Below are 27,575 nucleotides of genomic sequence, written 5' to 3'. Positions count from 1 at the left end.
TAATCTGCTTTCTCTAGAACGTGCCAAACAGATGTTTTTGGATGTATTCATTTCCTTTGGCTATGAAAATGTGTTCAATGTTCCAACCAGAGTGACGAATGGTTCTGAGAGGCTACTTGACTTATGTTTCACGACGCGAACAACTGAATTAGAATCGGGTGTCCTCACAACTGACGTAAGCGATCACATGCCGATATTCTTATTTTTCACACGTGAGACTAAAATAAGACCGCAGCTCAAGAAGGACAGCAACTCAAAATACAGACTGATAAAGAAGAACACGATTGCTGATTTTCATGCATTAGTGAGCAAAATCGAATGGTCCGAGATATACACGTTGACGGATACTCTTAAGGCGTACAGCCTTTTTGTTAGTAAAATCAAGGAACTTTATTGCAAGGCATTCCCTCTTAGACAAGCAAGAAGAAACAAGAAATGTAGAAAACCTTGGGTTGATACCGCGCTTTTAAAACGGATTAAAGAACGAGATAGGCTTTTTACCACTTTCATAAAGACAAGGCAACCAGAATACCTATCGGAATTCAAAAAGGTAAGGAATAAGCTAAGCCGCGACATCAAGCTGGCGCGTGAGAGCTATTGTGAGAATAAGTTTACTCATATTCTTAATGATCCAAAAAAAGTCTGGAAATCATTTAATAATCTGCTCCCGCACAGTGAACACAGCTCAATTTCTGAGCTCACTGACAACGGTGTCGTATTCACAGGGACTGCGTTGGCAGATAAGTTTAATCAGCACTTCTTAAATTGTGGTGCGTCAAATGCTTTCGTTTCTGACAGCCCGAATTATCAGACATATATTCCATGCAGTATGAGAAAATCCCTGTTTCTTGTACCAACAGTTGAAGCTGAAATAAGTAGCTTATTCTCCAAGTTAAAAAATTCCACATCATGTGGTTTGGATTGCATAAAGGCAGAACCAATAAAAGCTGTGGTGGCGCTTATTAGTAAGCCTATGGCACATATATGTAATTTAATAATGTGTACTCGTTCATTTCCCGATGAGTTAAAAGTTGCACGAGTAACGGTAATTTTTAAAGGGGGAGACAGAAACGAAATGAACAACTACAGGCCGATTTCAGTTCTACCAGTTTTTTCAAAAGTCGTAGAGAAAGCTATTAATGACAGGATTTTAAATTTCTGCACCCGAAACAGCATTTTAACAGACCACCAGTACGGTTTCCGGAAACACCAATGTACCGAAACGGCGCTGCTAAACATTAAAGAAAAAATAATAAGTAATTTTGAAGACAAGTTGTATACAATAGGAATATTTCTAGACTTTAAAAAAGCGTTTGATTCTATTAAGCATGATATCTTGTTTCGAAAGTTAAATGAGTATGGGATCAGAGGTACCGCTCTTAACTTAGTTAAAAACTACTTAACGAATCGACTGCAGTATACCGACATTCATCACCACAAATCATCACTTGGTGAAATTAAATTCTGTGTTCCGCAGGGGTCCATTCTGGGGCCGCTTCTTTTTCTCTTATACATTAATGACATTACAAACGTGCCCCTAACACCTGACATAATTATATACGCTGATGACACTAATGTTTTTTTTTTCTGGCGAAAACTTGTATGCTCTCCAACAAGAAACAAATATCTGGCTCGGTAATCTTTCAGAATGGCTTCGAGTAAATAAGTTAGAACTAAACATTAAAAAGACAAAATACGTTGCCTTTCGCCCTCGTAACAAGTGCATTGATGACAGCATAGTAATAAAATTCCGTGATGAAGTCGTCCAGCGCTCCACTTGTCATAAGTTCCTTGGTGTTACGTTTGAAGAAAACTTAAACTGGACCGCCCACGTCGACAGCGTGAAAACCAACATTGCACGATCCATCGGCATTATTAATAAACTAAAGCATCTCTTTCCTTCTCGATTAAAAAAACAGTTGTACTATAGCCTAGTACATTCGCGCCTCCAATACTGTTTATCTGTCTGGGGTACCACGACGAAAACTAACATCGACAGCTTGCTAACCTTGCAGAAACGTATGATACGTGTCGTTGAAAATGCGCCCTATAGAAGTCATTCTGCGCCTCTTTTCAAGAAGAATACTACATTAACAATACAAAATCTTATTAACAAAAAAAAAACAGCTATTGTAATATTTCGAGAGATCAGCCATAATGAAAGCGCCTTTTTCAAAACATACCTTCCAAAAGAGCACACATATAATACAAGACACACTATATACAACACAGGCAAGATAAGGACAAACTATGGTATGCAAAAGCTATCTTTTATAATTCCAGATTTCCTAAATCATCATCCTACCATCCTCAGTATTGTAAACGAATCGCCATCTCTAGGAAACTTCAAAAAAAAAAGTGAACTTGTACCTGTTATCTATTCAGCTGTGATTGTTTTCCTTGAAAGTGTAACTTGCGTTCACTGTTTTTATTATTGATTCCATGTTACTTACCTTCCATTTTAAGTGTATGTATATACTTTATGTAATTTTTCTTACCCCCTGTTGCTCGAGTGTTTTGTGTTTTCAGAAAGGGGGCTGACACTTAGTCAGGCATTCGTTGCCTTTTTTTCAGCCTCCTCGACAGACGTTTTTTGTATTTCTGTCGAAAATAATCATTCATTCATTCATTCATTCATTCATTCATTCATTCATTCATTCATTCATTCATTCATTCATTCATTCATTCATTCATTCATTCATTCATTCATTCATTCATTCAAGTAGACCAGCACCTCGCTACCGATAGTAAACTGGAGTTTCAGTGCTAGACTGTTGAACATTACTTTGGTTTCCTCATGTTTAATTTTTAGGCCCACCATTGTACTCTGCCTGCCTAACTCATTGATCATGCTTTGCTGTTCATGTCCTGATTGACATAGGAAGGCCATGCGATCGGCGGATCGCAGATTACTTAGGTAATCTAGGTTAACTTAACCCCAACTGTTCCCAATTCAGCCATCGGAATACGTTCTGTAAACAGGCTGCGAATGGCATTGGCGAGATTGTGTGTCCCTGCCTGACAACCTTCCTTATTGGAATTTTATTGCTGACTTTACGGATGACTATGGTAGCTGTGCAGTCGTTATAGACATCTTCCAATATTTGCACATAACTCTTCTACACCCAGATTGCACAATGGCTGCATGACAGCTGAGGTTTCTACTTAGTTAAATGCTTTCTCGTAAACAGCGAACGCTGTATATATATATATATATATATATATATATATATATATATATATATATATATTGTTACGGCTAGACAGTCGGGACGGCCAGGACACGCTTTACTGTGAAGCACCAGGCAGCAGCGGACTCCCGAGGGCACCACACAGAAAAGACGACGACGAAGAAGCACTGCCCGCCACCATGGCTAAAGCTAGTCAGAATAGCGGTCAAGGCAATTCGGCCGGGAGACGGCGCCACGAGAGTGCCCAGGAATGTGGCATTGCTCCCCCCCTCTGGAAAGCGCCGCCCTCGGCGCGGCAGGTCGTGTGGACCAACGGCGGCTCCCCCGGGCACGGGATTTTTGGCACACGAACACCTGCTGTTCATGGGGCGCCCGTGCAGAGGGGCAGTAGTCCTGGTGCATGTAGCAGTTATCGTCGACGGGCGCGGAATCCACTGTCTCGGCTGTTTTGATCTCGTATGCGAGGAGGGAGAGACAGCTCTCAGTCGTCCGGACATCTGCTACTTCCAGTTCGCGCAGCACGCGGTCGTTGAGCGTTCCCGAAACCGAGTCTGTCCGACGGAGTATTCAAGCGGCAGCGTGTTGTGGTTAGACAGCAGGGCGAGTGTGGGATTCCATGAGGTGGTTCTGGCCGACCGCCATCTCGACGGGCACGCACGCTGAACACCGTAGTCTTCGGCGCCCGCACGTAAAGACGAGTGAGCTGCTAGCGGGCGTGGTAAGGCTTCCTTCGTGCGACATGCACAACTTCGGACGTTGGTCGTCTAGAAGAACGAATAGTTCCTTGAGGGAGAACTTCATAGTTTACCTCGCCGAGTTGGCGTATCACTTTATAGGGGCCAAAGTACCGCCGAAGCAGCTTTTCAGAGCGCCCTCATTGGCGGATTGGGCTCCACACCGAAACGTTTTCTCCGGGCTGGTAAGTGACATCACTGTGGCGATGGTTGTAACGGTGAGCGTCTTTTGCTCGTTGATGCCGGATATGTTGCCGAGCAAGTTGGCGGGCGGCCTCAGCTTCGTGAACAAAGCGGTCGGCCCCCACGACAGCGGTGCTTACACTACCAGGAAGAAGCATTGCGTCGAGCATAGTCGTGGCTTCGCGACCATGTACTAAGCGAAACGGTGTGAAGTGAGTCGTCTCTTGCAGCGCAGTGTTATATGCGAAAGTTACGTAAGGGAGTACTGCATCCCAGTTGCGGTGGTCGTCGTCGACATACATAGAAAGCATGTCGGCGATCGTCTTATTTAGGCGCTCTGTGAGTCCATTAGTTTGCGGGTGATAAGCTGTTGTTCGTCGGTGGCTGGTGCCGCTGAGCCGCATAACTTCCTCTGTCAGCGCCGAGGTAAAGGCCGTCCCTCTGTCAGTTATAACCACCGTGGGTGCGCCATGACGAAGCACGATGTTGTGCATGAAGAAGGCGGCAATTTCCGCAGCTGTTAAACCGGGAAGAGCTTTCGTCTCACAGTATCGACTCAGGTAGTCGGTGGCGACCGCAATGTACCGGTTACCCAGCGAAGACTCCGGAAAGGGGCGGAGTAAATCCATGCCGACTTGGTAGAAAGGAACGTGTGGTGTATCAATAGGCTGCAGTAGTCCGGCCGGCTTAGTAGACGACGTCTTGCGAGGCTGACACTCGCGACAAGTTCGGACGTAGCGTTTCACAACCACCGCAAGCTTGGGCCAGTAATACTTTTGTCGTATGCGTGCCAAAGTTCGGGAGAAACCAAGGTGACCAGAGGAAGGGTCATCGTGGCACGCCTGCAAGACTTCATCACGAAAGGGATTAGGTATAACGAGCAGATAGACAGCCTCCGTCGGCCCATAGGTCCTTTTGTACAGGATGCCGTCCCGTTAACAGAATGATGACAGGCCGCGTGAAAAGATGCGGGGCGGATTCCGAGCGCTTCCTTCGAGATAGTCAATCAGGGACCGTAATTCAGTGTTGTCTCGTTGGCGTTGAGCCAAGTCGGAAGCGGAGATGACCCCAAGGAAAAGGGAATCGTCGTCGAGGTCCGCGCTGTTGGTTGGAAGTGGACACGGGACAAACAATCTGCATCACTGTGCTTTTGCCCTGATTTATACACAATGGTGACATCAAATTCCTGCAGTCGGAGGCTCCAGCGTGCGAGTCGCCCTGAAGGATCCTTGAGACTTGCCAACCAACACAGCGAGTGGTGGTCGCTCACCACTCGGAAAGGGCGGCCATACAAATAGGGGCGAAATTTACTGCCCACACAATAACTAGGCATTCTTTTTCGGTGGTGGAATAGTTCAGCTCAGATCATGATAACGTGCAGCTTGCGTAAGCGATTACGCGTTCGACACCATCCTGCCACTGTACAAGAACCGCACCAAGGCCAACGTTACTCGCGTCTGTGTGCAGTTCTGTGCCAGCTGCCTCGTCGAAGTGCCAAAGTATGGGTGTACTTTGAAGACGCGTGCGTAGCTCTTCGAAGGCATGTTGTTGCTCCCGACCCCAGAAGAACTATTCGTTATCTTTGGTGAGGCGGGTAAGGGGCTCCGCAATTCGGGAGAAGTTCTTCACAAAACGCCGATAATAGGCGCAGAGACCCAGAAAACGGCGCACACTTCGCTTGTCAGCAGGCATGGGAAAAGCAGCGACGGCGGCAGTCTTGTCGGGGTCTGGGCTAACACCCTTGGCGCTCACAATGTGGCCTAAAAACTTCAGCTCCTCGAAAGCGAAGTGACATTTTTCTGGCTTAAGGGAGAGACCGGCTGAACGGATAGCTTCGAAAACAGCGCGTAAGCGGCTGAGGTGTGCCTCGAAAGTGTCGGAGAAGATGACATCATCCAAGTACATGAGGCAGGACTGCCATTTCAGGTCTGAAAGCACAGTGTCCATCATCCGTTGGAAAGTTGCCGGAGCCGAGCATAGACCGAAAGGGAGCACCCTGAATTCGTATAAACAGTCCGGGGTAATAAATTCTGTCTTCTCCCGGTCACGTTCGTCCACCTCTATTTGCCAGTAGCCGCTGCGTAAATCGAGTGATGAAAAGTATTTGGTGTGGCGCAGGCGGTCGAGGGAGTCATCAATGAGCGGCAAAGGATAAACGTCTTTCTTAGTTACTTTGTTCAGGCGTCGATAATAAACACAAAACCGCAGGGTCCCATCTTTCTTTGCAACTAGGACCACAGGCGACGCCCACGGGCTCTTAGATGGCTGGATCACGTCGTCCTGGAGCATTTCTTGAACTTGCTTTCGAATTGCGTCTCGTTCCTTTGAAGATAAACGGTACGGCGACTGGCGTAATGGTCTCTGGCTGTCGTCGACTATAATTCGGTGTTTTGTTATCGGGGTTTGTCTAACTCTGGAGGCTGACGCAAAACAGTCCCGGAAAAAGTCAAGGACAGTCTGCAGATTGCGTTTTTCACTAGGCAGGAGATTCGGATTCACGTCGAGTTTAACAGGAGCATTCGTTGACTCTACTGATTTCGTAGCCCCCGTCAGCGAGTACTCTCCGGCGCATTCCCCGAGTTCTTCAAAATAAGCAATCGTTGTGTTGGCCGCTAAACGTTGGGGTTCACAACCGAAATTTGTGATCAAAAGCTCGGCTCGCTTTTTGTTCAATTCTATAAGCCCGCGAGCGACACACACTTCCTCATTAACACACACAGCGGCACTTCCTCATTAACATGCAATACAGAGGCCAAGAACTTCATTGATGTCTGTTTAAATTTTAACCTCACACAGTTAGTCTCGGAACCAACTCGCGTCACGCATGCAACCGCAAATACCCTTGACCTAATACTAACTAATAGCCCTGAGTACCTATCATCCATTAGTTATCTTCCTGAAATCAGCGACCATAAAATCTTACATGCTCTATTTTCATTTACCCCAGCTCAGAAGCACCCATCCAGAAAAACAATAAATCTTTACGATAAAGGGAATTACGGTGCAATAACTGAAGACCTTAACATGTTTTTTTCAGAGTACCAATCCACATTCGACACTCACTCTGTTCACGAAAATTGGTTGATATTCAAAAATAAGTTAAATGTGCTCTCTAATATGTTTATCCCCAGGGTATCTTTCCAAAATAACCGCAATAAGCCATGGTTTACTAAGCATCTAAAACGTCTAGAAAACAAGAAGAAACGCCTGTTTCGTACAGCCAAACACACTGATAATCAAGCCACTTGGGAAAAATACCTTGCATCTGAGAAATCATACTTACTTGCAGTTCGTAGCGCCAGGCGCTCATTTTATCACACTGACTTACCGAAGCTACTAATCAGCAATCCTAGACAATTCTGGCAGGTTTTAAATCCTAAGCACACTCATGATATTACACTCACTAACGACTTGCACGAAGCGGTTACTGACCATGAATGCGCAGAAATATTTAATAACGCATTTGCATCTGTTTTCACGAGTGAATTTGATATGCCTTCACAGTTACCATCGCTCAACACAGAAGCCATCATGCCAGCTATCACATTCTTCGCAGATGGTATCGCTTCCATAATTGATAACATGAAACTCTCATCATCAGCTGGTATGGACATGATTAATACAAAACTGCTTAAAAATGTGAAATCAACATGTGCAGCCTACTTATCTTTGATTTTTTCGCAATCGCTCTCTTCAGGGATCATTCCAGATGACTGGAAAACGGGGAAGGTCGTTCCAGTCCACAAATCAGGTAACAGAGACTCCCCCATGAATTATCGCCCCATTTCATTAACTAGCGTACCCTGCAAAATCATGGAACATGTCATCCACTCTCAAATTATAAATTTCTTAGACTCAAATGATTTCTTCCATTCTTCACAACATGGGTTTCGTAAGGGCCTCTCTTGTGAAACCCAATTAGCGTTGTTCCTTCACGACTTGCACACTAATCTTGACCGTAACAGACTGATGCTATATTTCTAGATTTTGCGAAAGCTTTTGATAAAATTCCCCACCGTCGTTTATTAGTGAAACTTGCACAGCTGAACTTACATCCTAACATACTACAGTGGATTGAGCAGTTTCTCACTAATCGTTCTCAATCAGTGTTTGCTAACGGCCACCTGTCTAACAGCCTCCCGGTTACATCAGGCGTTCCGCAAGGATCTGTACTCGGTCCATTACTCTTTTTAATATATATTAATGATTTACCTGACCACGTTTCCTGCAGTATTCGAATGTTTGCTGACGACTGTGTTATTTACCGCACTATTAGTAACTCTAGTGATCAACTTAGTCTTCAAACCGATCTTAACAGCGTACTTAATTGATGTAACAACTGGCTCATGTCCCTAAATCCTAATAAATGCAAACTCTTATCCTTCTCTCGTCGCCATAGCCCGCATCGCTTCCAATATTCCATTTCTAACACCTCGATTAATTCAGTATCATCTTATAAGTATCTAGGAGTCACCTTGTCTTGTGATTTATCTTGGCGCACCCATATTGGCAACATCATTTCAGCATCGAATAAAACACTTGGTTTTCTCAAGCGCCATCTCCGCCTTGCCCCTCAACACGTAAAATTGCTCGCATATAAATCGCTCATCAGACCAAAATTAGAACACGCCTCTGCCATATGGAGCCCGCCCCAAACTTATTTAATTAATGCATTAGAAGCTGTCCAAAACCGTGCCACTCGATTCATCCACTCTGCATACTCATATGACGTCAGCATTTCTTCATTGAAAGCATTATCAGGACTACCGCCCCTTTCGTTCTGTCGTCGCATTTCAAGTCTCACCCTTTATCACAAATTATTTCATTCTTCCCTCAATCGGTCACCGTATATCACAGCTGCCGCACGCATATCTCACCGCACCAGTCATCCCCTACAAGTTGCCCGGCCGCCATCGCATACTGCCACCTTTTCCGCTTCATTTTTCTTTCGAGCAGCAACGGACTGGAACGGCCTACCCCCTAACATCGTCAACATCGCTTCATCCTCTACTTTTCAAGAACATGTAACCGATCACCTTCAGTGCTGAATAATATTCGATGTTTTGTTTGCTCATTTCATTAAAATCCCACCCCTTATGTAATACCCCCGATACAAGGGGGCCTTTAAGGTAAATAAACTGAACTGAACTGAACACTTGCCGACCCAGGAGCAGTGACATGTTGGCTTCAGCGATACCATGGGTGCCGGCGCTGTCATCGCACTCCACAGTCACTAACATGCTGGTTCTCGACGGAATCACCACGTCATCATCGCAGACCCGCAACTTAGTCCTGCGTTGCTGGGGTTCGTCGGCAACAGTGCGGTGTGCGGCGAACGAGACGATGAACTCCTTAAAGTCGATGACAGCCCCGTATTCCCGGAGGAAATCCAAATCGAGTATCAGATCTTTAGAGCACTCAGGAAGCACAGCAAAGCAGCCGGGGAAAGTGACCCCGCGGATCTGAATTCGCAGACGCCGGTCGGCGTCACAACATGGCCGCCGGCTGTGCGGATCTGCGGCCCAGTCCAAGGTGTCAAAACCTTCCTGAGGGTCGTGGCTAGCCGGCTGCTTATCACAGAGAAATCAGCGCCGGCATCCACTAGTGCGGTTATTTCTAAATTATGGGCGGTTACTGGTATATCCGTTGAAGCCAATCGCTGGCTCTTCGTCGGTGGGCTCGTCGGGTCAGGTGGTCGTTGGTCTCGTAGTCGCTGCAAATCGTCGAGTGGAGGCTCTTGTCTCTTTCCAGCCGCGGCGGCCCTACCCCCGGAGGACGCCGTCTTCAGTTTTCTCGCCGTGGGGACATGCCTCTGAATTCGCCAGAGGTTGATGGACGGCTGGGAGAAGAGAATCTCCGTGGCGATGGGGATCGAGACTGACGTTGCGGCACGGTCGGAGCCTGCAGGTTGGAAGTCAGGTACTGTTCTATCTCCTGAGGTCTCTCGCCGTAGCGTGGGCGAGGAGCGTCCGAAGCAAAACCCCTTAAACCCATTCGACGGTAGGGGCAGTGGCGCAGGATATAACCGGGCTCACCGCAGTGGTAGCAGAGTGGCCGGTTCCTCGGCGTACGCCACACGTCGGCTTTACGCATGGCGGGCCTGAATTCCTGCGGCACGGTGGTGGGCACAGCTGGACGTGGAAGCCGGCACAGGTGAAAAAGCTTTTGCCACTGCCGCAGGCCGTCGAAGTGCTTCGCTGTAAGTCATGATGTAGGGCTGCGGCTCCGGAACCACTGGTGCTGGCTGCACCACTCGCCGGATTTCATCCCGCACCACGTCCGACAGTACAGCGACGCTGGGCTGTGGGGCTTCGAAGCGGAGTTTCGCTAGTTCTTCGCGAACAATGCTCCTGACGAGCTCTCGAAGATCCTCTGCGGGCAGCGTCGTAGGCGTGCAGGTTTGAGCGGTTGGCATACTAGCCTGCCGGCCGTACTGCGCGCCGCGTTCCTGCAAGGAGCGCTCCATGCTCATTGCCTCCCTTGTGAAATCGGCCACTGTCCTTGGAGGGTCGCGGACAAGTCCAGCAAAGAGCTGCTCCTTGACACCCCGCATTAGATGCCGCACTTTCTTGGCCTCGGCCATAGCAGGGTCGGTTCGATTGCAGAGACGCATCATGTCCTCAACGAACATGGTGACGCTCTCATTTGGCTGCTGCGACCGGGAGTGCAGAGCGACTTCAGCCTTCTCTTTTCTTTCACTGTTGCCGAATGTCGCGAGCAATTCACGCCGAAAAACCTCCCAGGTGGCAAAAGAGGTCTCGTGGTTCTCGAACCAGATCTTTGCCGAGTCCTCTAGCGCGAAGTAGACATTCCTCAACTTCCGATCACCGTCCCACTAGTTGAAGGCTGCAACACGGTCGAAACTGGCAAACCAATCTTCAGCGTCTTCAAACCTGTCTCCGTGGAACGTTGGCGGTGACCGGGGCGCGTGGAGCACGAACGGAGCATCAGCTCCAAAACGTTGAGTGGTTTGGCTACCAGTGGTTGATGTCATCTTCCTTGGTTTTGTCAGGCCGCTGAACTCTGGCTGTAGGCCTAGCAGGCGGCGGCTCGCTTTGTGGACGGGGGTTGTGTCTACGCCCTCAGAACTGGCTTCAAAGGCCTCTTCGGAGTCAGTATACATGGGACGTTACCCAGCACGGCTCCACCAAATATGTCACGGCTAGACAGTCGGGACTGCCAGGACGGACACGCTTTACTGTGAAGCACCAGGCAGCAGCGGACTCTCGAGGGCACCACACAGAAAAGACGACGACGAAGAAGCACTGCCCGCCATCATGGCTAAGGCTAGCCAGAATAGCGGTCAAGGCAGTTCGGCCGGGAGACGGCGCCACGAGAGTGCCCAGGAATGTGGCAATATATATATATATATTGTTGCGGGAAAGAATATATTTACAAATATTTACAAACCGAAAAGAACAGCTGTGAGCGGCACCGAGAACACAGTCCGAACTTCGTTGTCGTCTTCTACTCTTCCCACTCGTGCCATCGCTCTTTGTCGTCGTCGTCTACCCGCTTCAGGACCCCCGGCTGCTGAAACGCCGTCTCGGCGTCAGGGCGGCGACGTATGAGCGTCGTGATAAGGTTTAAGGCGACAGACGTGGACGATGTCGGTGGTGGCGCCAGAGGACGATGGCGAGGTTTCAAGGGGAGCAATTTCATAGTTCACGTCGGTAACACGGCGCACGACACGGTAAGGGCCACGGTAGTGCGAAAGGAGCTTCTCGGAGAGACCGACGCTGCGAGTGGGCGTCCAGAGAAGGGCGAGTGATCCTGGGGTAAATTCGACGGCCTGGTAACGGCGGTCGTAGGCTGACTTCTGGGAAACTTGAGAGGCTTGGAGCCTACTACGTGCTATTTGGCGCGCCAGAGTGGCCTGGGATATGGCGTCCCGAGCGTAAGCAGTGGTTGGGCCTGAAGAAGGCGGCATGAGTGTGTCCAAAGGCAAGGTGGGATGCCTACCAAACATAAGGTAGAAAGGAGAATAGCCTGTTCTGTCATGAAGGGAAGAGTTATATGCAAATGTCACATAAGGCAAGGCTGCGTCCCAATCTCGGTGGTCTGGCGATACGTACATGGCTAACATGTCGGTGAGCGTGCGGTTGAACCTTTCCGTAAGCCCATTGGTTTGTGGGTGGTAAGCTGTAGCGAGCTGGTGCTGCGTGTCACACGAACGAAGAATGTCGTGAACTACTCTGGATAGAAAATAACGACCGCGGTCGGTGAGCAGTTGACGAGGGGCGCCGTGGTGAAGGATGACGTCTTGCAGAAGAAAATCGGCAACATCGGTAGCGCAGCTACACGGCAAAGCAAGCGTGATGGCGTACCGAGTGGTATAATCAGTTGCGACAGCGATCCACTTTTTGCCGGAGAGGGACGTCGGAAAAGGGCCAAGAAGGTCGAGGCCAACACGGTGAAAAGGTTCCGGAGGTATGTCGATGGGTTGCAGAAGACCGGCAGGCAAAGTGGAGGGCCTTTTCCGACGTTGACACAGGTCGCAAGCGGCCACGTAACGCTTGACGGAACGATAGAGACCAGGCCAAAAGAAGCGATGCCGCACCCGAGCGTACGTGCGGGACACGCCAAGGTTACCGGCTGTCGGCAGATCGTGCAGTTCTTCAAGGAGAGAAGAGCGTAGACGTTGGGGTATTACGAGAAGGAGCGGAGGGCTATCGGAGCGTAGGTTTCGGCGATACAACATGCCGTTCTGGAGCACATAAAGGTTCAGAGACGGAGATCGGTTTCCAGAACGGATGCCATCAAAGATAGGACGTAAAGATGAGTCGTGGCGCTGTTCGTTGCCAATATCGGCAAGATCAGAGATAGCTAAGAGGCAGGGCAGGGTCTCAGCGTCCTCTAGGTCAGGTGGTTCCACAGGGTATTGGGATAAACAGTCAGCGTCCCGGTGATGGCGCCCTGACTTGTACACGACGGAGTATGAGTATTCTTGGAGGCGCAATGCCCAGCGACCAAGGCGACCGGTGGGATCTTTTAGTGAAGACAGCCAAAAGAGAGCGTGGTGATCAGTGACAACAGTGAATGAACGGCCGAACAGGTAGGGTCTGAATTTAGCTACTGCCTAGACAAGGGCAAGACACTCGCGCTCAGTAATGGTGTAATTTTGCTCTGCGGCTGAAAGTAGGCGGCTGGCATAAGCGATGACTCGATCTTGACCCTGTTGACGTTGGGCTAGGACGGCGCCGATGCCATATCCGGAGGCGTCGGTGCGAACCTCTGTGGGAGACGACGGGTCAAAATGTGCTAAGATGGGTGGAGTGGTCAGCAAATGGACGAGGGATGAAAATGAGTTCTCTTGAGCAGGGCCCCAGGTAAAGGGGGTGTCGTTCTTCAGAAGATCGGTGAGGGGACAAGCGATGCCGGCGAAATCTTAGATAAAACGGCGAAAATACGAGCACAACCCGACAAAGATGCGCACATCTTTCGACGACCTTGGAAGAGGAAAGTCCTTCACAGCTTGAATTTTGATGGGATCTGGGCGTACACCAGAAGCGTCAACGAGGTGTCCGAGAATAGTGAGTTGGCGACGACCGAACTTGCATTTCGATAAGTTCAGCTGAAGTCCGGCGTTACGAAACACTGTCAGAATATTGGAGAGGCGCTCGAGGTGCGTGGCAAAAGTAGGCGAGAAAACCACAACATCGTCTAGGTAACAGAGGCAAGTGGACCATTTAAAGCCACGAAGAAGGGAGTCCATCATTCGTTCGAAGCTAGCCGGGGCGTTACAGAGGCCGAACGGCATGACTTTAAACTGGTATAAGCCATCAGGCGTCACGAAGGCGGTCTTCTCGCGGTCCTTTTCATCAACGGCAATTTGCCAGTACCCCGATCGAAGATCAATTGAAGAGAAATATTTGGCGCCGTGGAGGCAATCTAATGCATCATCGATCCTTGGGAGTGGATATACGTCTTTTTTTGTGATGCGGTTGAGGTGCCGATAATAAACGCAGAAGCGCCAGCTGCCGTCCTTTTTCACCAGGACGACTGGTGAAGCCCAAGGACTTGACGAGGGCTCGATGATGTCTTTTGCGAGCATCTTGTCCACCTCTTTTTTTATGACGGTGCGTTCGGCGCTGGACACTCGGTACGGACGTCTGCGGAGAGGAGCGGAATCACCGGTGTTTATGTGATGCGTCACCACAGAGGTCCGAGCCAAAACACGGCTATCAAAGTCGAAGATGTCGCGGAAAGATGATAAGAGGCACCTAAGATAGCGAGCTTGCATCGGCGGTAGGTCAGAAGCGATCATGTCGGCGTAGTCGTCCGTTGGGTTCGCTGTTGATGGGGCCGCAGGCAACCGGCATTGCTGAGTGGAAGGTAAGCAGCTGTCCACCACTGATATCACACATTCGGTAGCAGGGCACAGCGTGGCGAGTGAGATGCCTTGCGGGAGCGGTTGGATGGATGAACCAAAGTTCAGGACCGGAAGGTACGTTCGGTTGGCCGACATTGTAAGTACAATGTGTGGAAGCGCAATGCTGCGCGTCAGGGCGACGTCAAGTTCCGGAGTGACTACGTAGTGACCATCAGGTACAGGGGGAACAGATGAGAAAGAAATTTAAGTGGCGGCTTGTGGCGGTAGACGGACAAAGTCGACAGCACAAAGACGGCGTATAACTGGGGACGGCGACTCAGCAGAAAGAGGGAGGTCAAGCTGAACAACATTAGTGGCGCAGTCAATGAGGGCTGAATGCTCAGACAGGAAGTCGAGGCCAAGAATGACTTCATGAGGGCACTGGTCCAGAACAGAGAACAGAACGGATGTATGGCGGCCTGATATGGTCACACGGGCTGTGCATAGTCCAACAACATGAGGCGTTCCGCCGTCGGCAACGCGGAGAGCGGCTTTGGGTGCAGGGGTCAGTACTTTTCGGAGGCGGCGTCGTAGGGCTGAACTCATGACAGATACGTGCGCGCCTGTATCGATCAGGTCTCTCACAGGCACTCCATCGACATTAATGGCGAGCAAATTATGGTGTGCGCGAAGGGCTAATCGAGGATTTTGGGGCTGGAGCTGTACTGCAGCATCACCTCCAGACACTGCAGCGTCTAGTTTTCCGCTTGCGAGCGTCCGTAGGGGCCAGGAGAGGAGCGACGGCGTTGGGGCGAACGAGACTGTCGACGCAGGGGGGACGGGGAGCGGCTGGAGCGGGGAATCTGGCCGCCGACTGTAGCACTGTGCTGGGCTGGAGGGGGCGTGTAGTGGCTGGGCTGTTCGTCGTCGCGGTAGGAGCTGAGAGGACGGTATGTGCTGCGACGGGACCAATAATTTCGACAGTGGCGGGAGATGTGGCCAATGCGGTGGCAATGGAAACAAATGGGCCTGTCGTCGGTTGTCCGCCAATCGTTAGGGTTTCGGCGACGTGGAGTGAAATACGAAGGTCGTCCAGGAGCAATCGCAGTGATTTCGGGTGGTGGTGAAGACCGTACAGGGCTGACGGGCTGGAAACCAAGGTTTGCAAGCTCTTGGCGGACGACAGCTTGTACCAGAGAGATGGTAGGCAAGCGGTTGTCGCCATCATGTAGATGCAGGGGGGCAGGGGACATAGCTTCGAGCTCGCTTCGGATGATGCGGGTCACATTTTCTGGGGGCGCTGGAGTTTCCCGGTGTCGCAGGACTTCACATGAAGAAGTCGCAGCCGTGTTGGGGAGGCGTGTGTACGGCTGGTCAATACGCCTGCTTTTGGCTTCCTCGAAGCGTCGACATTCCTTAATAATTCCGTCGTGCAGTTCTTGTATACGAGCAAGTTGAAGGCATCGTCGGCGATTCCCTTCAACACGTGGCCGACTTTGTCAGAATCGGGCATGTTGGCGTCAACTTTGTGACAGAGGGCCAGCACATCTTGAATGTACGACACATAGGACTCCGTAGATGTTTGAGCTCGGGAGGCGAGGTTATTCTTAGCGGCAAGCGTTCGGCCGAGCGGCCGTCCAAACAATTCGCGGAGTTTCTCTTTGAGCACGTCCCAGCTGGTCAGATGGTCTTCGTGCGTCTCATACCAGACCCGGGCGGTGTCTTTTAGATAAAATATTACATTTGCGAGCATAAGGGTCGGATCCCAGCGGTTGTAGGTACTCATTCGCTCGTACATGTTGACCCAGTCGTCGACGTCAGTGTTGTCGGTACCAGAAAATGTCCCAGGGTCACGAGGGGGAGAATGAACGAGTGATGTCATGGCCGGGGCTAAGTGTGCTGGGCGGCGTCTTGGGTCATGATGAGTGAAGGCAACTGGCGGCCGCTGCGGAGCTCCGTCGTCGGTAGACGTAGGGGAAATCCGCACCTCCACCAAATATGTTGCGGGAAAGAATATATTTACAAATATTTACAAACAGAAAAGAACAGCTGTGAGCGGCACCGAGAACACAGTCCGAACTTCGTTGTCGTCTTCTACTCTTCCCACTCGTGCCATCGCTCTTTGTCGTCGCCGGCTACCCGCTTCAATATATATATATATATATATATATATATATATATAGGGAAGGGGAATGAGGGGCTCGTTATAAATATGCAAGAAGCCAACAGCCACAGAAACCAAGGGGCACAGGGGATTTTTTTTTTTATTTAATTTATTTATTTTGTGGTGTTGATCAAATTAGAATATTACTGAATATGTTATCGCTTAAAGCTAATTGATTAGAAAAGCAGAAGAAAAAACAACCACTGCCGCCGGTGGGATCCGAACCCACGACCTCCGAATTACGCGTCCGGTGCTCTACCTCTGAGCTACGGCGACGGCTGTCCAATCTTCTGCTTTCGGGGGTATTTATGTTTACAAGTAACCTAACCTTGAGAGTGTTCATGAGCGCCACCCACGTTCATAAGCGGCGGACGTGGAACGTCCTGAGTTACCGCAGGTGTGACGTAGAACGTCATCGAACGGAGAGGGTGGAAGCTGCGTGAGAACCCGCTTATGCTTCCTATGGCATCAAGGCTGCCAGAACCGAGGCCCTCGCTAAGCAATTAAGCAAACAAGGGAAGGGGAATGAGGGGCTCGTTATAAATATGCAAGAAGCCAACAGCCACAGAAACCAAGGGGCACAGGGGATTTTTTTTTTTTTATTTAATTTATTTATTTTGTGGTGTTGATCAAATTAGAATATTACTGAATATGTTATCGCTTAAAGCTAATTGATTAGAAAAGCAGAAGAAAAAACAACCACTGCCGCCGGTGGGATCCGAACCCACGACCTCCGAATTACGCGTCCGGTGCTCTACCTCTGAGCTACGGCGACGGCTGTCCAATCTTCTGCTTTCGGGGGTATTTATGTTTACAAGTAACCTAACCTTGAGAGTGTTCATGAGCGCCACCCACGTTCATAAGCGGCGGACGTGGAACGTCCTGAGTTACCGCAGGTGTGACGTAGAACGTCATCGAACGGAGAGGGTGGAAGCTGCGTGAGAACCCGCTTATGCTTCCTATGGCATCAAGGCTGCCAGAACCGAGGCCCTCGCTAAGCAATTAAGCAAACAAGGGAAGGGGAATGAGGGGCTCGTTATAAATATGCAAGAAGCCAACAGCCACAGAAACCAAGGGGCACAGGGGATTTTTTTTTTTTATTTAATTTATTTATTTTGTGGTGTTGATCAAATTAGAATATTACTGAATATGTTATCGCTTAAAGCTAATTGATTAGAAAAGCAGAAGAAAAAACAACCACTGCCGCCGGTGGGATCCGAACCCACGACCTCCGAATTACGCGTCCGGTGCTCTACCTCTGAGCTACGGCGACGGCTGTCCAATCTTCTGCTTTCGGGGGTATTTATGTTTACAAGTAACCTAACCTTGAGAGTGTTCATGAGCGCCACCCACGTTCATAAGCGGCGGACGTGGAACGTCCTGAGTTACCGCAGGTGTGACGTAGAACGTCTTCGAACGGAGAGGGTGGAAGCTGCGTGAGAACCCGCTTATGCTTCCTATGGCATCAAGGCTGCCAGAACCGAGGCCCTCGCTAAGCAATTAAGCAAACAAGGGAAGGGGAATGAGGGGCTCGTTATAAATATGCAAGAAGCCAACAGCCACAAGCAAACAAGCTTAATTGCTTGTTTGCTTAATTGCTTAGCGAGGGCCTCGGTTCTGGCAGCCTTGATGCCATAGGAAGCATAAGCGGGTTCTCACGCAGCTTCCACCCTCTCCGTTCGATGACGTTCTACGTCACACCTGCGGTAACTCAGGACGTTCCACGTCCGCCGCTTATGAACGTGGGTGGCGCTCATGAACACTCTCAAGGTTAGGTTACTTGTAAACATAAATACCCCCGAAAGCAGAAGATTGGACAGCCGTCGCCGTAGCTCAGAGGTAGAGCACCGGACGCGTAATTCGGAGGTCGTGGGTTCGGATCCCACCGGCGGCAGTGGTTGTTTTTTCTTCTGCTTTTCTAATCAATTAGCTTTAAGCGATAACATATTCAGTAATGTTCTAATTTGATCAACACCACAAAATAAATAAATTAAATAAAAAAAAAATCCCCTGTGCCCCTTGGTTTCTGTGGCTGTTGGCTTCTTGCATATTTATAACGAGCCCCTCATTCCCCTTCCCTTGTTTGCTTAATTGCTTAGCGAGGGCCTCGGTTCTGGCAGCCTTGATGCCATAGGAAGCATAAGCGGGTTCTCACGCAGCTTCCACCCTCTCCGTTCGAAGACGTTCTACGTCACACCTGCGGTAACTCAGGACGTTCCACGTCCGCCGCTTATGAACGTGGGTGGCGCTCATGAACACTCTCAAGGTTAGGTTACTTGTAAACATAAATACCCCCGAAAGCAGAAGATTGGACAGCCGTCGCCGTAGCTCAGAGGTAGAGCACCGGACGCGTAATTCGGAGGTCGTGGGTTCGGATCCCACCGGCGGCAGTGGTTGTTTTTTCTTCTGCTTTTCTAATCAATTAGCTTTAAGCGATAACATATTCAGTAATATTCTAATTTGATCAACACCACAAAATAAATAAATTAAATAAAAAAAAAAATCCCCTGTGCCCCTTGGTTTCTGTGGCTGTTGGCTTCTTGCATATTTATAACGAGCCCCTCATTCCCCTTCCCTATATATATATATATATATATATATATATATATATATATATATATAGCAAACACGGCAAGGGGATGAGGGGCTCGTTATAGCTGTGGCTGTGAGAGAAGCCAATAGCCATAGAAACCAAAGGACACAGGGTATTTGTAGTTTATTTATTTTGTGGTGTTGATCAATTTAGAATATTACTGAATATGTGTGATCGCTTAAAGCTAATTGATTGCAAAGGCAGAAAAAAACAACCACATGCCGCCGGTGGGATCCGAACCCACGACACCGGAGGCGTAATTCGGAGGTCACATGGTCACATGTAAACATAAATACCCCCGAAAGCAGAACATCAGACAGCCGTCGCCGCAGCTCAGCGGTAGACCACCGGACGCGTAATTCGAAGGCCGTTGGTTCGGATCCCAACGGCGGCATGTGGTTGTTTTTTCTTCTATTTTTCTAATCAATTAGCTTTAAGCGATAATACAACTTTTTGGGTGAGTTGGTCACCAACATTCATTATTACAGCGCAACGACGGCACAAAACAAGAGGGGGGCACAACAGCGCTGTTGTGTCCCCCTCTTGTTTTGTGCCGTCGTTGCGCTGTAATAATGAAAGCAATAATATATTCAGTAATATTCTAAATTGGTAAACACCACAAAATAAATAAATAAATTAAAAATCCCTTGTGTCCCTTCGTGTCTGTGGCTGTTAGCTTCTCTCATACTTATAACGAGCCCCTCATAGTTTGTACGAGGCTACCACCTAATTACCACTCCAACTTCTTCTTCAGTTTACCTACTGTGCAAACATTATTCAAATCACACTCTCCTCCTCACCGCTGCTACTTATTCAGCTTTGCTCGGTGGGCTTAGGGGGGGGGGGGTGCTCGCCTGGCTACTACCGGCTACACCTTGGCAAGTAAACCACCGTGTGGACAGGGGAGTAGTAGCGCAGTGGCACAAGGCAAGTGCTGTGGCAGTTGTTGCCATTGGTTGGAGTTGGATTGGGTTCCGACCAGGTTGCTCTTAAGGAGCACCCTCTCACGATTAAATGGACTGCCACCCGACGCGGTGGCGGGTTGCCCACTACCTGGTTTGCTGGTGACCAGCTTCCACAAAACCAGCTTCATACAGACATACAAACAGACAACGCCCAGATGCGGGGGATGGCTATTATAAGATGGAGCGCGCTAAATGTACAACAGACACGGAGGTTTCTACTATATAACATCTGATTCAGCGACAGTTGTCTCCCGCGGATAATGTGGTATTCTTCACTCGCTTTTTTTTTGTCTTCTTCTCTGCTAGAGTGCGCGAGAGGTCATTATACTGCCGTTCCTGATGACACTCTGCTGGAAACTTTCAGCCCGGCGCGTGCACTGACGTCATATGCGATCTTACTACATACTGTCCAATCTGCATGAACTGGCGCGTTACTGCAACTACACCTCCGTAGCCGCTGAGCCGAGAAGAGTACCCGTAGCAGATGGCAGCATGTCAACATATAAGCACCTTTCAAGAAGGAAATGATAAAACAATAAATACTGAATGTCAAATTTTGACATTAAACGCTGGGATGAGCACATGCAGATGGTCCTACGCCATTCGGGACGACATTAAGCTTGCAAATACTTCGGGGACACCTAAGTTCACGTTAAGAGTATGACGTATAGCGTTAAAAGGCCCCTATGTCCGCTTGGAGGTCACCCGGTGCAAAGCTTCGCAGTCATGAACATGGTTGTTGTAATTACATACCGGTCTACTACACATCAACGTACATAATTATTGGCGGCGCTTATTAGTGACCCTAAATACCTAGCGTTACTGTAATGTAATTCGCCTACAGTACGATGCCAGGTGCTCTTCCCAGGCCTTCTTTCATCTCAGTGAAGGATTTTCTTTTTTCAACATCACAAGTGAACTTTACCTGACAAAACGTAGCTTCGTGAAAAAGGGACTTTTGTGGAATGGTCTATGAACTGCCGCTTGTGCCAGCAGCCAGAAACTATTGATCATTGCTTTGTGTTTTGTTGTGATGCCGTTTTTTTTGGAACAATGTCAACGTGCTCTCAAAAAGGACATTGAGATGTCCTGTATCGCCCTATCGTAATAAAGTTTTGCCTACCGTGGAAGATTCTACGGTACTAAGTGATCTTTTAATGGTCATAGGACTGTTTAGCCTGTGGAATAGCCAAATGACTGATCGCCAAGCAGAGCTGCAACGTTCGTCAAAGTATCTGTTCAGTGAGCAGTGTGGTCTGGTGCGGGGGGTATATGCTGCGCTGGATCGACGTCCTGCCTGGATCCGTTTCCTCGATGCATGCGTGTGTCTCCCGGCATTTTGACGTGCTGACAAAGTGAGAGTGGATGCTGGTGTGATTATCTATGACGGGTTGCAGGATGCCGCCTGGTTGTCAGACTCAGACTTGAAGCCTCTCAGTTTGAGTGTGCTTCCATGAAAGGGAGAAAAAAGTTCCTCAGCCGCCCGGCGGTTACGTTCCGCCTGGCAGCCACATTTTTTTGAAGCGAAAGCTTCACTACGCTATCTAGAGCAGCCTTCAGCGACCATGTTTATTTCACCTTCAAGCCAGTTAGAGTTCAAACCACAGTAGAGCAATGGTGTGACGTTACACAATAACGCGGTGTAACATGATATCGACCGCGTTATATATATATATATATATATATATATATATATATATATATATATATATATATATATATATATATATATATATATAGCCAGCTGCAAGATTGAAACGACAGCCTGAAGCTGCGAAGAGGAAACATGCAGCCGCAACTGAAGAGGAGAGTGAAAAACGATTGGCAAAACGCCGACGGGAGGATGAGTCTCGTCAATGCTTCAATCACGACTGCTTTCTTAACGTAGCCATAGTGTGAAACTTTCGCTTGGACTCCTGCTTTAATCAAAGCTTAGCCATGCTGGAACTTCTTTTTTCCTTTTTTTTCAGCGAGACTCCTTTTCTACATTACTACCCTCTCCACCAATCGCGATTTTTCACAACGACGTCGACGCCTGTTTTTCCGCCGATCGGTACCTTTAACGACAGAGCTTTATATATGAACGCAAAGCCCTGGCACATTTATCTATGAATCCATATTTACTGCAGCTGCCCCCTGACTGGCAGTCCCATCAACAGCGCTGTCACATGAACAGAAGTCGCTGATGTAACCACAACGATAAATTATTTCATCATTGTAGCCAGCTCCTTCAACCAAGTTTAAAGTGCTACAGTTTAGTGACCTGTACCACTGACTTACAGGCAGCCCTGATTACATGAATAGTGACTATGCTATCCAGGAAGCTTTATCAGGTAGTCAGTGCACCTGGCTTTCAGCCAGCCTGCAACCCTACAAGCTGTCGTCCCCACACACGCACGCGCCACAGACACACACTGAGCGTCTATGCCGTGAACCGAATGTACTGGACAGAAGTCTTCCCATCGATTGAGCGGCAGTCAACTCTGATAGCTCTTTTTTACCCAGTGGCTTCAGGCCGCAATTAGCAGAAGTCAGAGCCGGATTTGTACGGTGTCATGTGTAATGGCCATCTGAGGTGACTGCAGAAAAAGATAACATTTGTACGCTTAGACTTTTTGGCCATCCTGGAGAATCTCTGCCCGATAATCCAGATTAGAATTACATACAATTTACACAACCCCCAAAAGATCCGTCGTTAAGCTTTGTTTCAAACTATTCACGAACCCACGGCGATTGCAAAGCTCATACGGTATTATAATAGGATAAGATTGGCTTGGCTCAAGAGCGCCATTTATTGGTTAGTTTGAGTCTTTGAATACATTGCAGGTTAATCGACCTTTTGAAGCATTATTAAGAATAAATATGCTAAGGCATGGAAAAACCTACGCGGTCTGTCCAAAGCTATAAATAATGTGGCCCTTTTTCTCATTTTATTATATTGACTTTCAACTCACTCTTGCCTTCTTTCTGCTTGCTAATAATCGTCATATGTGTGCTTCATGAAGTTCCGACGGCATAGTAATTTTGCAGACAAGGCAGTCGGCGTCTATCACGATCATTTAGGGGCGATCGCGATCTGGGAGGGCTGCGCTAAGTGCTTGGTTGTTTTCTTCATGCTTTAACTTCCGGCATCAGCTTCCCAGATTGTACCATACACACGGAGGCTGTATTTCACTGTAGTGATAATTCACTGCGCAATAAACTCTCCTTCCACTCAGAGCGTTTCCACTCGATATTTTGGGAAAGAATGAAGACAATGCATTTTTTTACTTAAATTGAGGCGCTGTGGTGGAATTTGGGGGGAATTGGGCAGGGGCGAGGGGACGTCAATTCTACGCGCAAGTAGTGTCTTGCTCTTTAATTCCGTTGGCGAGGATCTACAGCGACTGCAGTAATGTTACCGCATTTCTGATGAGTGTCTTCTGTGGTGATATTTTTGTACGATATAGAATCCCTTGAGTTAAAATCCCGGCAACCCAACAATAGCAGGAAAGGAAAAATATGAATTGGACTGTGGAGGAAGAAAAGATGTTGGGTAATTACATTGGTAGCGAAGCACTCGTCTGCTTCTTCTCTGAGCTTTTCCTGCACATCGGGGTGAACAGCAAGCAGGTACAGGGTGTGTGCTATCGCAGTAGACACCGTGTCTTGGCCAGCAACAAGAAAGACCAGGCACTGAGCCATAGCCTCGTCTGCAGTGAGTGCTGAAAAAAAAGAAAACAACAATAAATATGTACAACCTCCTTCAACATCTACTCGCGTAATTGTAATAGTTCTGGTAGTAGACCAACAAAGCTCGTATTGAAATGCCTGGACCGCGTCAGCACGTCGTTCGTACTGCATTATTTTCGATTAACGCAAGCGTTTTTATAAAAGTCAAAGAAAGCTTGCATTGGCCGTGGTCTCATCTACGAGCATGTGGAAGAGATTATCGCTTTGGCCGAGAAGTCCTGAGTGAAACTAGGGAGTTTTATTGGTAATATACAGGCCGTATCACACAGCATGACCAAGGCCTAAAAATGTGTTTAACTGCGGATTGCTCAAACAAACAATAGACTGCTTGCGATTCCTTTTCGCAACTCACAGTATCACTATTCTACAAACTGCTTGTCAGCATGAACTGGTGGGCGAGTTGGTCTGACATATCTTGTGAAGCATCGCTACGGCACAAGGCCAAGGGAAGAAAAGGACAAACACAGCGCTGATTTTAAAAAGCCTCCAAACAACGCCGCCAGCACTTCAGGAGGAAGGATCCGCTTTCGAATGCAAAAACCAAGCATTCGCAATTTGCATGATGGATTAGCAATAGCTGGGATTGAACGGGATGGTTCAACAACACAAGACGACTAGATAGAGCCCCTTGTACATGAAATTAAGTTGTGCAATACGAACTGGTGGGCGAGTTGGCCTGACATATCTAGTGAAGCAGCGCAACGGCACAAGGCCAAGGGAACAAAAGAACATACATAGCGCTGATTTCAGCGCTCTGTATGTATATCTGTATGTATGTCTTCACTAGATATGCTTGTCAGTTCCAGCAACCTCGTACAGTGAAGTCTATTTCGCGTGCTTATTTCGATATACTGGCAAGGAAGGAAAATGTAGGAGGTATACTGCAACAGTAAACCGACTAGACTGTTCTTCAACAATTACAATTGTGTCTTCACATCGAATATTGCATACATATGATTTGGTTTTGTGTGGTTGAATGTCAAAAAGGAACTCAAGCTATGAGGGACGCCGTAGTGTATGGCTCCGGAAATTTCGACCACATGGGTTCTATAACGTGTACTGATATTGCCCAGAACACGGACCTCTAGAATTTCGCCTCATCAAAATTTGACCGCCGCAGCCAAGATGGAACCCGCGTCTTTCGGGCCAGCAGTTAGTTGAGTGCCGTAACCACCACGCCGCAACCACTGCGTACTCTCGGGGACGCAGCGCATGGTTTAAGCATTCGCCTACGGTCGTGGTCGCCATAAAACACTCTGAATTCAGCGTTAGACAGCTTTCAAAGGAGCCGTTTTTTTAAGTACGGATATTTTCTGAAATTCAAGAGAACCGAAACAATAAACGCGAAAAATATGCAATAAAATCACTGAAGAATATTTCTTATTCTTGCTTCCAAGCCACGGTCGTCTCCTGAAAAAAAAAGATCATTAGAAAATTGTGGGCAGCCGGTCGTCTCCACGTGTGAGAGACGAATATCTCGGGTTGCAGTTTTCTTCTTCACCAAGTGCAGTTACAGTAGGTGTAGCAAAAACAATTCACTAAACGTGGGCTAGTCACTATTCGTGCGGTTACTTTGTAGTCAGAGGACACGACGTTCACCAGTGCAGTCTAACGGGAGGTAATTTGGGCGTTCGAGGTATATAAAACCGTAACAGGCAGGCAAAGCTAGCCCTTTGTTTTTGTTCATTGACGGTAGGCAGGCTGCCCACAATGAGAACGCAAATCTTGTTTTCGATAGAGGTGATTCTTCGAGCAATCTGACCTTCTCACTCACATCCATCAAGGAGTGTCAAAAGTGTTTGTCTCCGAAACAATATTTTAAAACCCTTTCTACTGTGACGCCAGATGACAATAATTTGGTATCGTTCCTTCATACCGCATATCGCTCTAGGGTTCAAGACTCGGGGCAAACTAGGTCTCTTTATGCCAACATTCGGCACTATTGCGTAAAAAAATTATTCTCTGGGGTTAGTGCCCCTGTCTCTGTAAACCTGATAAAACATCGGGATTTTTCGAGCCAGATTTACGAACTACTTGAGTGCATGAACTGGCAGTGTTCGGTCCACATTAATGGAAGGTTGACTGGGCCCTCGTTTCACAAGAACGCGGAACTCGCTGATGAAGCCCCGGTGTGTAACATCACTATAAATAAAAAAAAAAGAATCCTGCGCTCAGCGAGCTGCGGAAGCTCGTGTAGCCATAGCTCGTTTTTTTTTTCGTGAGGCATCCAATGCGTGGCGAGGTTGCATAGTGGTTCGTGGCTTGTTTTATATTGGCGTGGATGACTGCGTCTATTCAAGTTGGCCCACATTTCGCTTCTCGCTTGTGGCTTAACCGGCAGCGCATCCGTTTCCCGCATCGGAGGGCTCAACAGCAGTGTTTTTCGCTCTCACTCAGACATGCGATTTACTCGATTTAAGGAAAATCTGGGGGAATACATAGCGAGAAAGTTTTAACTAGCAGGCAGAAGCTGACACATTATCTCAAGCACAGAAACAAGACGCGATAATATTCCTGCGCTGGGAATTCATTTCACAGCGGCATGTAGACGCCGCAGAATGGGCGTGCTTTTGGACACGCTCAGAAACATCGGCTGTTTCTTTTTCTTCTATTTCTGATTGATCATCTATGAATCCTTCGCTAGTAGCCTTTATTTGTCTGTTACTATACCTAGGATGTGGTGGCGTGAAATTAAATGACTTCTCACCTTTGTTTGATGATGGCGCAGTATCAGGCCTCACTTCTGAGCCAAGGTTGAATATCTGATCGTCCCGCTCGAAAGAAGAAGTTCCTGCTACACTATCAACTGTTCCATCTTGGGCATCCATCATCAACTGCAGGAAATCTTCATGGTGCTAAAAATGCCAAAAAGCACATGACAATAAGAATTCAAGGAATGGGAATAGGAATTGGAATAGGTATTGGAATATAAATTGGAATAGGAATTGGAATAGGAATTCAAGGAAGGGAGCACAGTATTTAGAAATACCAGTATATTCACCTCTTGTCCCTGCCTTCGTCTTTTGATGATGTTTTGGCAGGTCTGTATCAGGTACGTAAAAGAATCGGAGGTAGCAATCCGAAGGCCAAGCAGGTTCGCGACGGCCGGAAATGCAACTGCAAAAAAAAGCTACAATTTGAACCGTGCATACAAATGTGAGCTTATTATTCTCTTCTAAGAATTCTAAGAATTAAGAGCTTAAAAGAATTCGCTGTCGTAGGACGGAATAATGAGTTTCAATCAAGAAATTTGCCGTACATATCTCTCATGTCGTCAAAGCGCTTGATACGACATTGTGAAGAGCACTTCGAAAGCATAAAGAAGGCAATATCGTAAGGGGGAGGAAAAGGCGCGGCGAAAAGAAATTGAAATTTTCGAAATTGAAAGGTTGCAATACAAACGCTGGTTTTGTTTCCATTGCACTACTCATGCCAGAAGCACCACGAATGAGTCTTAAGTGGTCTCCTGACAACATGGGAAGGTTCAAGTTTGATTGGGCGAGTTGTCTAGATTTCGAAATGGTGTCTGCTAGAAATTTCATTCATAAATAGCCAATACGCTGTGAGTCTGTCAACTTAGAATTCTAGCGTCTTGCCTGTCGCGTGCAGCGATGCCATGAATGTTTGGCAAAATTTCAAGCTTTTGTTCTGAGTTCAGGCGCAGTGCTGACCTTTAGTCAACTCTGTAGTGTTTCGGCTAT

The 27,575-nt window shown here is 47.9% G+C and overlaps 1 protein-coding gene across 3 annotated transcripts in view; it reads right to left on the bottom strand.

Annotated features, from left to right (window-relative positions):
- The window catches only part of LOC149344139 (cytochrome P450 3A5-like), a 61,135-nt gene that overhangs the window by 9,174 nt on the left and 24,386 nt on the right, over positions 1-27,575 (bottom strand). For all 3 annotated transcript variants that reach the window (XM_089546159.1, XM_089546160.1, XM_089546158.1), the window contains 3 exons: positions 26,876-26,991; positions 26,582-26,729; positions 23,686-23,846 (listed from right to left, as the gene is read on the bottom strand). In XM_089546159.1, coding sequence (XP_089402285.1) covers positions 23,686-23,846; positions 26,582-26,729; positions 26,876-26,991 — 425 coding nt within the window. The remainder of the gene's footprint in view (positions 1-23,685; positions 23,847-26,581; positions 26,730-26,875; positions 26,992-27,575) is intronic.

This window comes from Amblyomma mixtum, chromosome 5, assembly GCF_055824585.1.
Source record: "Amblyomma mixtum isolate Tamu chromosome 5, ASM5582458v1, whole genome shotgun sequence".
Taxonomy (NCBI): domain Eukaryota; kingdom Metazoa; phylum Arthropoda; class Arachnida; order Ixodida; family Ixodidae; genus Amblyomma; species Amblyomma mixtum.
The sequence above is the reverse complement of the archived record's forward strand: the minus strand, read 5'-3'. Positions and strand labels throughout refer to the sequence as shown.